This window comes from Prinia subflava (assembly GCF_021018805.1).
Source record: "Prinia subflava isolate CZ2003 ecotype Zambia chromosome W unlocalized genomic scaffold, Cam_Psub_1.2 scaffold_31_NEW, whole genome shotgun sequence".
In the NCBI taxonomy this organism is placed as follows: domain Eukaryota; kingdom Metazoa; phylum Chordata; class Aves; order Passeriformes; family Cisticolidae; genus Prinia; species Prinia subflava.
Window position 1 is genome coordinate 1,492,120 of NW_026960608.1, and position 11,971 is coordinate 1,504,090.

General features: G+C 47.1%; 1 protein-coding gene across 7 annotated transcripts in view; it reads left to right on the plus strand.

The window, feature by feature from the left end:
• The window catches only part of LOC134565009 (ectodysplasin-A-like), a 113,942-nt gene extending 102,332 nt beyond the window's left edge, over positions 1 to 11,610 (plus strand). For 3 of the 7 annotated variants that reach the window (XM_063424364.1, XM_063424366.1, XM_063424359.1), the window contains 4 exons: positions 6,437 to 6,471; positions 6,573 to 6,624; positions 8,864 to 8,994; positions 10,379 to 11,610. In XM_063424364.1, the coding sequence (XP_063280434.1) occupies positions 6,437 to 6,471; positions 6,573 to 6,624; positions 8,864 to 8,994; positions 10,379 to 10,630 (470 nt within the window). In that variant the 3' untranslated portion in view covers positions 10,631 to 11,610. The remainder of the gene's footprint in view (positions 1 to 6,436; positions 6,472 to 6,572; positions 6,625 to 8,863; positions 8,995 to 10,378) is intronic. The other 4 variants (XM_063424365.1, XM_063424362.1, XM_063424361.1 and 1 more) reach the window with 3 other exon arrangements.
• Positions 11,611 to 11,971: the final 361 nt, after the last annotated feature.

Here is an 11,971-nt window from a genome sequence, read left to right on the forward strand (position 1 = left end):
GGCTGGTTAAATACAGTTTCAGATAATTTACAGTTGCAGGTGTTTTCTAATTGGTATTCAGCATGCAAAAGAATGCAAACAATCTCAGTTTAAGGTAGTTACCATAATTTCATTATAAATATCCTATCTAATACATACACACACCTTAATGTAAATTTTAACTGTGCCACTGGGTTATCTACTTCTACACAGGCCCAAACCTGGGGCCCAGTTTGGGATAGCTCAGATTTCATTCCAAAATACCTCATGCCCATGTTCTCTAAGAAATTCTGTTACAATTCCCCCTTTTTCTTTCTGAGCTATCCAAACTGATTCTAAGGCACGACTGGTTAATTTTTGCATACACTGTAACAAACAAGGCACAATAATTAAAATAACTATAATAACAATAGAAATCACAACACCAAAACAGATCAAATCTTTGATCCACCCAGTGAGACCCCATGACCCGAGCCATTTGTCAAATGGAGTGTCAACCACTCTAAGTTTTTTCATGTTGCTTCTCAGCTGTGACAGCTGTTTGTAAATCGATTGAGAATGATCTGACAAATTCATGCAGCGCATGCCATCAAACTCTTCACATCCATGCCCTTGAGCCAAAAGGAGAAAGTCAGCTGTGGCTCTGTTTTGAAGAACTGCATGACCGATGTTGTTAACATCCTTGGCAAGCTCACTTAGCATATTAGAGGTTATATTAATTTGTTTTCCTGTCCAGAAGGCTAATTTTTTCAGTTGTGTGAGAGCTTGTGCTGAAGCAACTCCTGGGGCAAGGAATGATGCTGATATTACAGCTGCAGGTTTCCATAACTCTACCTGATCTTTACAATCGGGGCTTAGTTGAGACACACTGCGTTTGGCTCGTCAGGCCTTCTGAGACAACCCCAAAACTTGATGAATGCTGGGAGCAAACAATGTCAATTTACCAAAATAACATGGACCTCCTACAGCTTCTTGGGGAATTGCAGACCAGGCTCTATCTCCACAAATGAGAAAGATCCCTGGTGGTAATTTTTTTGCAACACCTTTCAACAGTGTCACAGACTCAGTCCAATTGTTACAATACTCAATGTAATTAAAATACAATGGGGACCTGGGAGACAGCCAAGTGTTGCCATTCTTCAGTTGTCTTTTGTCCACAATCAACAAGCTTGAATTCATAACAAAGTGTCCAAAAATTAAACAGTAATTTCCTGGCACAGAACCCAAAAGGTCGAGTTCTTGGGGCTCAGTATTAGCAACTCTAAGATTGTGTGCAATGGCAACAGCTTGTGCTCCCAAAACATTCTTTGGATCAATTTTTACTTGAGACCAAGTCCTGAACTCTGTCATGGAGTCTACTGGGACTCCAATCAAACAAGTCCGAAAAGGATTAGACGGTGTAGTTAAAGACAAACAAAATGAATCTTGTCTAGTTCGATTGGCCCATGTGACCCATATATTTTGTCTTGGGTTGATCTCAAGCACTCCTGATCCTCTTTCTACTAAAACACTAGTTAAAACAAACATTCCAATTCCCAACATTCTGCTCATCTTTTTGGTTGTCTCTTTCAGTTCTACTACAAAAAACAAACAATAACTGGTTATTACTTAACTCTAAATACTAAAAACAACTTATCACTAAACTTAATCTTATAACTATAACTAGATAACTATTTTTCTGATTTAAAAAGTCAATTTTCAGCAGCTTCAGGGTCGTCACAAGGTGCTCCAGGTAAGTTGCTGCTGTCACCGTGGTTATCACTGTTAGCTGTTATCTCTGACTGGGGACATGCACGGGTCAATCGGCTCGGCACCCAAACAGGTCCTGCTTCTCCTGTAGAAAGACACATATAACCATGACCATTAAACAGCACAGGACTCAGTCCCTGCCATTCACCTGTTCACATGTTCTTGTGATAAACAAAGTCCTGGAATCGCTTGTGGTCTTCCCTCTTTCACTGCATGGTGGTGTATCACAACTGCAGGCTCGTCTGTTGTTGCTGGGATGGTTGACGTTGCCTCCTGTCAACGCAGCTGCAATGATGTATCCCTGTTGCTGCATCGCGTTTTGCATGGCTGCTGTGAATGCTGCTGTTTGGTTGTTTTGTTCAGCTCTGGCAGCTCTTACTAGCATTTCATCGACTGCACAGCCTTGAGGGAGAGAAGCTAAAACAGTTCTGGTACATGAGTTGGCATTTTCAAAGGTGAGGGAACGAAACAGATGTTCTTGTACTTCTGTGGGTAGGTCTTGTGCATCCTTTAAAGCAGCCAACAGTCTGTCAATAAATTGTCCCTATGGTTCCGTGGCCCCTTCTTTAACTTTAGCATATTATGCAGGTTTTTTCTTGCCTGGAACTAAAAGGAAAGCTTTGTGGGGCATTGCTTGAGACATCTGATGGATTTCAATTGGAAAAGTGAGTTGAACGTTGGTCGTAGTGTACAGTCCTTGTCCTGTCAGCATACCAGGCTGGAGTCCATAAAATGGATCTCCCAGCACTTGATGTTTTTTTGCTTTTTCAGTTGCCAAAAGTTTCCACTCTCTTTCAAAAATGAGAAACTGTGAGGGTGTTAACAGTAGAGATGCAATGCTGGAACAGTCTGCTGGGCAAAGTACATCGGCTGTGAAGATGTACTGGATTATGTTTCTGGCAGCTTCTGATCTGACCCCATAAGTAGAAACTGTTTGCTTAGCTGAACTTAACACTTTCCATTGGTGGGGCTCCCATCGAGCCTGATTCTGTTCTATAATGACTAGACAAGCGACAGAGTTGGATACTATGAAATCTCTCTCTAAAATTGCATCTTTTAGAATGCCTGCCCAGCGCCTCTGAATTGGATTTTGTTGGGCGGCTGGCAGCACCATCTGCTATGCAGAAGGCGGAAATGATGGGTCAGAGTGAAAAGCGGACAAAGCTGAAAGATTCTGCAGCTTTTGTGGAGAAATTTGGGATGCCGCAGCTGTTTGCTTTTCAAGTTGCCTTTGGCGTGTAGACAGCTCAGCAAGTTTGGCTATTATTTGTTGCAATTCATCTGAACCCTTAATTTTTTCTGCGGCTGCGGTGCGCCCTGAAAATCGGATTCGGAACTGTAGCCATCTGACTCCGAGTCAGGGAGGGGGCACCGAGCTGTCGTGATTTGCTGTGGGTAGGCGGCTGGCTGCACTGTTGCTGCCTGGGTCCCGGAAGCGGCGGTGGAGGCCGCCATGTTTGTTTTGGTGGTTTGGGTCAGGTGCACCTGTGTCATCACTCTGCCTTCTGATGAGGGGGGAGTTGGCGCCGCCCCGCTCATGTCACCACCCTGAACTCCGCCCCTCTGTTTTGTCTCTTGTGCTGGCCCCGCTCCGCCTTCAGGCCTGCCTGTCTCCTCATCTTTCACCATGCCCCAGAGTCTGGCGACTGCCGCATTTCCTGTTTGCTCTCAGTCTCTCTGATCACCGTCAGGGGAACTTCTGGTGTTGAACCCGCTTGATTCGCTACAGAATCTGCTACATCCCGCAGCGTGGAACAAACAGGGGCTGCATTTCCCTTAACTGGATGTGTGGAACTAATACCAAAAAACCTTGCAACCTTAGATGATCTCTGCAGTTCACTTGGTTCAACGGCCACCCCCTCGAGAGCTTGGATTGCCTCCTGGGCTGCTTTTCGCTCAGCAAAAAAAACTTGCAAGGTATTTATGACTTTTTCCCAAACTACGCCCAGCTCTGTAGCTAGCTTACTTTCTTTTCCCTGCAAAATGGCTAGATCTCATAGCATTTCACCTATTTCTATCCATTCTGCTTCACTAAAAACAAAGGATGGTTGGCTTAATTTTCCTTTTTTTCTTGCCCATAGAGTTAATTGTTCTAAGTCAGTTTCTTTTATTTTTTTGCCTCTTTTAGAGACAATACTTGCAAGAAGTTGCGTTGCAGCATAAAACTTCTCCATTTTTTACTTTCAATTCCTTTGTTTCACACCACGGCCGCTTACCTCTCCTTTCCAGTGCATGCCGCTGTTTCTGTCCAAATGAAACCAGACGGATCACGCTCCGGCTTCCAGCTCTGTGAGCTCGCCACAGCTCCATGCCCGGTTTGGAGACTCAGTCCAGAAATTTGTTCACGGTTCAGAAACAAGCGCAGAGGCTTTTCACCGTATTTAAGCAAAAATTCAAAACCGCATTTAAGCGAAAAAAACCCCATCTCAAATGGCATTTAAGCAAAATAAAACCGCTTTTAAGCAAAAACAAAGAAACCAGGGCCTCTATTAGTTACATGGAAGCTAGACTGAGCAACGCAGAGCACAACCAATATGGTGAAATCATAGGTTCTCCTCTTTTTTCCCCAAAAGGGCTGGTTAAATACAGTTTCAGATAATTTACAGTTACAGGTGTTTTCTAATTGGTATTCAGCATGCAAAAGAATGCAAACAATCTCAGTTTAAGGTAGTTACCATAATTTCATTATAAATATCCTATCTAATACATACACACACCTTAATGTAAATTTTAACTGTGCCACTGGGTTATCTACTTCTACACAGGTCCAAATCTGGGGCCCAGTTTGGGATAGCTCAGATCTTGTTCCAAAATACCTCATGCCCATGTTCTCTAAGAAATTTTGTTACAGTTGAATAACAAAGAGTTTTGATGGTTGGACAGAAATGCCAGGAATAAACTAGGGAAATGTAGGATCAATCTTTTTCTTCCTTATTTGTTTTAATATTTTAATATTTAATATTTATGGTTTATATATTTTAATATCACCTGCACCCCATATGCCTCCTCCTGCTAAAACAGTGGTTTAATGGTTATTATGGAGTAAGAAAAGGGATTTATATGGGGCTTCAGGGTTTTTTTGGGGTAAAAAAAGTTATTTGTAAGGAGCTGTGTTGGTTTAGCACAGATGGTAAAAACCAATTAGTGGCTGGTTTTGAAATTGACAACCGGATTAACCAATTAAATATAGGGATACACCTCTGGGTCACAGAGGCTTGAAATCAGGAGAATCCCAGGAAAATTCCTTTTCCTTCCAGCCTCAGAGGAGGTAAGAAGGCAGCCCAGCTCCCTCCTTGCAGGGGGGGGGCCAGAACAGCCCAGCCTGTTTGGGACAGGCCTTTCAGGGGAAGCCCTCCTGGGAAACCAATAACTCCCGGGTCAAGGGAGGAGAGCTACTAACATCTGGCTGACTCTGAGGCCTGCCCTGCTGCTGGCCTGGGGCTGGGGAAGCTGTTTCCCCTGGGCCACGGGGAGCAACCCCTAGCCTGGGCTGTGCCCATCCCATGAGACCAAGGGATGGGCAGGAGGCATTTATGATCCTGCCTGTTGAGATTCCTGACTGCCCAGTCCTCTTCAATGATCTCTCGGTGTGAGCTCTCCCCCCCACCACTGGCGTGGCTTTGAAATTTGACACCGTGAGCCGTAGCCCAAGGTAGAGAAGACCTGGGCAAGATATCAATTCTTTCCTGTCACAGATGAAACTTCCAAAGCTCTAACCCTTCTCTGAGTGAGAGGAAAGGGACAGAGTGAACATAGAGAAGGCACAGCATGTGATGGAAGTCAGTGAAGAGAGAATGAAAGACTAATTAGGGGAAGGGATTGAGGAGTTGCCATTTTAGGCTGGACTTCTCTCATGAGCCATGGTAATGAACTGTAATATATATTAGTGTATCCCTTTAAATCATGGAAAAAACATGCATTTGGGGAGATGATTATTCAGATTTGTGGATTTGAGCAAAGGTATCTGTGATGGACTGAGTGAATATTAAACAAGTAGATGTGATCCTGTGATCCCATGAGATGTTTGAACAGAGAGAGATGAGATAAGAAGCCCTCTGCACCAGTGAAGAAGTGAGAAGACATCTCTGTTCCCTGAGATGAAGAATCCTTTGCCTTTAGACTTGTTTATCTTTAAAATGACACCCCAGTATGCATGAGTCTATGACCCACAAGCAGCTTGGGAAACTGATAATGGAAGGGGAATTCACAGTTTGCAGAATTTCTGGGTGGCTGCAGATTCGTGACATGGGAGTCACCAGAGGACTGTTTTTCTTGTAATGATGTCTCCATGGGACTCTGAGAGACTCTTCTTCCAAAGAACTGATGAAACATTATTTTTAAATGGTGAAACTGAAAAATCACAGGGTTTGTCTCTCTGTGTTGTTTGTGGGAAACTGAACAGTTTGTGGGGGAGGAGAAGGATTTTGAAAGTTTCATTTTGATTCTCATTTTTTTCTTTGGTGTGTGTCAATAAATCTGTCTTTATACCTTTAAGCTTTGGGGCTACTTTGCTTTTTCTCTTGATCCTGTCTCACAGAGGGCAAAAGAGAGTAAACACTCTAACCACTGCACTAAATTTGGCAAACAGAATTTGGCGAACGTGAAACCATTACAGGAGGTTAAGGGTTATTTTGGGATAAAATATGTTTTTTTAATGGGATTTTTCACTCAGCCTTCCTCTTCAGTGATGTGGAATTGCCTTTTGCAGGTGCCACAGACAAGGCCAGCTCCAAAGACATCCAGGTGGGTTGATCTTTCCATGGAAAAACCCAGCTTTGGAGGGTTTTTTAAGGACTGGCACAGTGCTTCCCATTAATCTTCAATCCCTGTGCTCTCCCTTGCAGCCAGCTGTGGTCCATCTCCAAGGCCAAGGCTCAGCAATCCAAGTGAAGAATGGTAAGGATCTCTTGATAATTTTGGGTACTGGAAAGAGCTCCTCCTGCACCCATATAGTTCCTGGATCCCAGTCCATCCCATGACACAGCTCCAAGATGATCCTTGCCCATCCCTGCCCTCCAGTACCCCCGCCCAGACCCCCCAAGAAGAGTCCTGTGTGGAGTCTCCACCCCCATTTCCCCTGAGCTCCTGTTTATCTCCCAGATTATCCCTGTTCTGTACATCCCAGTAATTCTGTCCCACTAAATCTCCCTTCTCCCTGACCTCCAGGTACATCTTGTGCCTCCCCAGCCCCTCCATGACCAGGCTTTTTTTCCCCTCATTCTATTTTAAGCCCTCAGTGGATCCTTGTCCTGTCTCATTCCCATTTGCCCATTTTCCTCCAGTTTCCCAGGAATTTAAAGCAGGGAAGACCCAGTGGTGAGAGGACAGACATGTCCAGCCACCAGCTCTTCCTGTGATCCCCTGAGCATCTCTGCCCCCATCAACAGCCTTTAATCCCAGATCCTGCCGAGCCACTTTCCATCCACAGGCAGCTCCTTGCTCTCCTCCTTCCCGGATCCCCATCCAAATTCTCCTCAAGTTCTTGCTCTCCTTGCCAACAGCTGGGGCTCATTCATCACCTCCTGCCTCACTGCTCTGGCTGTGCTGGAAAGGAGCTGCCTTGTCCCCTCCCTGAGTCCCCACGTGCAGCTCCCCAGGGACCACATCCATTCATCCTTACCCCAGTCCCAGACTGGGAGGGATGTGGCTCCCAAGGGTGGGGGCAGCAGGAAGGGGCTGCAGGATCCCTGTCCACAAATTCCTGTCTCACAGGTGGGATGGGAAGGGCTGGCCACTGCTTCTGTGGGAAGGCAGGTTTCCCTGTGAGCAGTGGCAGCTGGAATTTCTCATGGATAGGGACTTGTGCTCACTGCTCCCCAGAATTAAAAAGAAACCGCCCATTCACAGGAACAATGTGAGGGAAAAGATGCTGTTTGCTTATGTTCAGAAAGCAATTATCCCTTCATTACTGGGAATGCGGAGGGTTTCCAGAGGGAACGCTGCTCTCTAAGAGCGAGAATGCCCTGTGAGTGTCCTTTCCTGCTGCTCAGGAACAATCCAGAGCTGGGAGCCAGGAATGCTGTCCAGCTGCCAGCCTGGCGAGCTCCAACTGGGAGCAGAGAGAGGAGAGGCAAATGGAGGCTGGGAGGAAAAGAGTGGGATTTGATAAACTGAGGCACCTACAGAGATTGGCTCACTTTGGGGCTTACAGCAAAGTCTGTCCATAGGTTATCCCAGTAATCCCAGTGCCAGAGGACTGGGTGGTGGATCCATAAATCCCTGACTGTGTTGAGGGACCCCAGTTAGGGGTTACTGTGTTGTGACATGATGCAATTTCCTACTTTGTTGTTATTCTGGCTTTTAAAAACCTTAGGAGTTGTAAAGGCAAAGGTTTTGTTAAAATTATTCCAATTACAAAGTCAGGAATGGTGAAGTCAAGGAACACCAGAATTAAAATCAGTCGTGTGACCCAAAGCTGGCCTTCATTTGCCTGGAGAAGAGAAAGCTCCAGGGAGCCCCTTCCAGTGCCTAAAGGGACTCCAAGAGAGCTGGAAAGGGATTTTGGACAACGGCCTGGAGTGACAGGACAAGAAGGAATGGCTTTAGGCTGAAAGAGGGTAGATCTAGATGGGAGATTGGGAAGAAATTCTTCCCTGTGAGGGTGGAGAGGCCCTGGCACAGGGTGCCCAGAGAAGCTGTGGCTGCCCCTGGATCCCTGGAAGTGTCCAAGGCCAGGTTGGATGGGGCTTGGAGCAACCTGGGATAGCAGATGGTGTCCCTGCCCATGGCAGGGGGTGGAATGGGATGAGTTTTAAGGTCCCTTCCCACCCAAACCATTCCATGATGGTTCTGTGATGACCATTCCCATGGACACAATAGGGAATAGGGATCAAACAAGCTCATCTGCAGGGTCTGGAGGAGGCAGGTCCATGTCCAGCCCTGGGATGAGCAGAGCATAACAGGCCCTGCGCTGGGTTTTGAGGCTGAGAACACAGAGGATTGGAGGGACAGGTGACCCCACAAGCCGTGGTGTGCTCAGAGCTAGTGAGGAGTCCCTGCTCCCACTCCCTAGCATGTAATCCTGGGATTCCCCCTCCGAATACCCTGTTCTCTGTCATGCTGTGACTCTATTTGTGTTGCTCCTGCACTTTTCCTCCTGATGGGTACTGAGTGACTGCCATTTTCTCATACTGAGATCTTTCAGGTGGAGTCCTCAATGACTGGTCTCGCATCACTCTGAACCCCAAGGTGTTTAAGTTGCATGCCCGCAGTGGGGAGCTGGAGGTACTGGTGGACGGCACATACTTCATCTATAGTCAGGTAGAAGTGAGTACGGTCCTAGGCTAACTCCTCCTATTCTTGTGTTCCGGTGGAAGCCTTGCATGAACCACGAGAGGGCTCCAGACAGCAGCCAAATGCCAGAAGCTTGTGTGGAGTTGTAACAGCTTTGGCTCAGTATGGGTGCGGGGAGGACTGTCACACCCCTGTCACCGCCAGGACACTGCCTGCCAGGGATTAGTCACTGAAAGCACACCCCACACCCACCAATGCTAGGGTTATCCCTCCAGTTATCCATGCAGTCATTCCCCAACCCTTCCAAACCTCCCTGCAGGCAAGACGCTGAGCTCAGTGCTTTAAAAGACATGAACACTGGTCATTTGTGGTTATTTTGGAGCTGTGTCACTCTGGAAGTGTAGGACTCCCAGCCCAGGTGGTTTGGCCAGATTCCAGCCCAGATGACTCCATTTGCCTCCCCCTGCTCCATGTAGCTCCACCCCAGCACTGGCTCTGGGATGAAGTGTCCCATGGATGTCAGGTGCTCTTCCATGGAATTGGTGACACATGTCCAGTTTGGATGGGGACAGAAAATATAACTCCACATGGGCCAAAGTATAACAGTTTCCTAAGTGCTTGATGCTGATTTCTGGCCACAATGTTAGACCACTGAAAACTCATCATTTGTGGTCCATCAAAAAAAAAAAAAAAAAAGGATTCAGTGTTCGGGCAGCTCCTGCCTCCAAAACGGCTGGATTTCCTTTCTCAGGAAGAAGCAGCTCCCTGAGACTGACTGCTCCTTGGACAGGTCTTCCTCCTGCAGTTCTTTGGAATCAGAGTATGGGAGAGGGTTGAGTACAAGTACAGTCATAGGGCCTTGGAAATCAGGGAATTCAATCAGTAGAAACACTGTGAGGTGATGTCCTTCCAAGTTGTGGCGGTTGGGAGAGCCTTTTCACTGTAATAGCTCGTGCCTGTGCAAGCACCAAGTCCAGTTACCCAGGAGGCAGCTCCCAGTCCACCTTAGGGCAGTTCTGCTGTCACCACTAAAGGAGGCTCCAGGCACCAGGAAACAGGACTGGACAGGTAAGTGCAAGAGGCCATCAGTCGAATATGTGTGTCTGTGTGTGGGTTGAGAAGCTGTTGTAGCACACAGGGGGTCCTGCATGGCTCTGTGCAGGTGTGTCACTTCCCTGGAATAAGCAGGATGGTAGCTCAGCCTTAGGCACATGGATTCAGGGGTTTTTGCATGCTTGGGTCAGTCTGAAGCAGAATAAAAGAGGTTCCTAGTTGGTTTGGGGCTCTCCCTGCCTCGCAAGTCACCTGTGAGTGCAGATGTTGGGGCCAGGAGGGGCTGCACACACTCCCAGGATGCTGCACTTGCTCCCCACACCCCGATCCCCTCCCTGACACCTTTTTTCCTGCTTCACATCAGGTCTACTACATAAACTTCACCGATTTTGCCAGCTACGAGGTGGTGGTGGACGAGACGCCCTTTCTGCAATGCACTAGGAGCATCGAGACTGGCAAGACCAACTTCAATACCTGCTACACGGCCGGGGTGTGCCTGCTCAAGGCCAGGCAGAAGATCGCTGTGAAGATGGTCCACGCTGACATCTCCATCAACATGAGCAAGCACACAACTTTCTTTGGGGCCATCCGCCTGGGAGATGCACCTGTGTCCTAGAGAGGAGCTTGGCGTGGCCAAGGACACCCACAGAACTGCACAGTGCTGCTGTTCATAAAGTGTATCAGTATTTCAGGGGTTCTGTAATCCAGCCATAAAGGAAACTGATCCAGAGCTATTTATTCCTATATGTGAATGCAGGAAGCACAATTGTTCTCTGTGATTTGCGGGGAGACTCAAATCAAGCCAAAAAGCTGGTGAGGAGAGCATTGTGAGGAAGAACGGCTGTTGGGTGTGCCTTGTCTCAGTATTTCAAGTATTACTGTACTGATACTCTGCTCTGTGACCTTCACATGAGGCTTGGTGGGAGAGCTGGGGGCTCTGCTTGGATGTTGCACTGGCAAGAGCATCCCAGGAAGGAGCGGGAAGACACAGACTCCTGTCCCAAAATCCCAGCCAGGCTCCTGCTTGTGCATGCTAACGACAGCCAGGAAGGGGATTCTGGCTTCCTGCCTTCCCAGGGGGAGTTGGAAGGGCCGGGGGAAGAGGGGAGGTGGGTGAGACAGGGTCAGTGGTGTTTACATTCATCCTCAGGAGGAGAAGTGCCTCGACCTAGAGCTTGGAAGCAAAAGCAGGAAGTGCGAGAGGAAGAGGAATAACTAGAGCAGGCTTAGCAGATAGGAAACTGCCTCCACATTCCAGAAACCACCAAAACCCAAAGAAAACGCTGATTCCCATGTCCAGGCCTCTGCTTCTTTCAGCTCCTGCCCTTACCCCAGAGGTAACCTTGCCCCAGTGGGGGCTGCCTTCAAGTACTGCTGCTGTTACAGCAAGTTGAGTTGGGTTGGGGGTATTTTGGTTTTGTTTTGGGGTTTGGTTTTTTTTTTTGGGGGGGGGGGTGTTTTGTTCTTTTTAATTATATTTTGCAAATCAGAACACATTTCTACAGGCTTCACCGAGCCACGTAGAGCAGCCACAAGTACTTATGACAACACTCGGAGGAAGTTTGTTATGTTTAAGAATAAAATATTCAAACAGAATTTTTTTTTCTGTCTTAATAGCAACTGTCCTGCTTTTAGATGTGGTTTTTCGCCTTCCTCCCCTAACTCCTTTCCTTTTGGCACCCACCTACCTAAAATAAGTGGTGATGGAGACTTTAGCAAAGGAAAAAATGGGATTTTAAAATTAGGTCCAGCATGAAGTCACCACTTTTTCTTTTCTCTGAGCCCTGCTGAGTCTAGTCATAACTCAGTTTCTGGTGACTAATAGAGGAGCTGGGACACTATTGTTTCTTTTGGCTTCTTGAGCAACTCTGTCCTGTTACCTCCCCTCAGCTGGGGAGACCTAAAGCCATAAGATGCTCTGGAGCTGAGGCACAGGCACAAATTGCTCTGTTGTCTC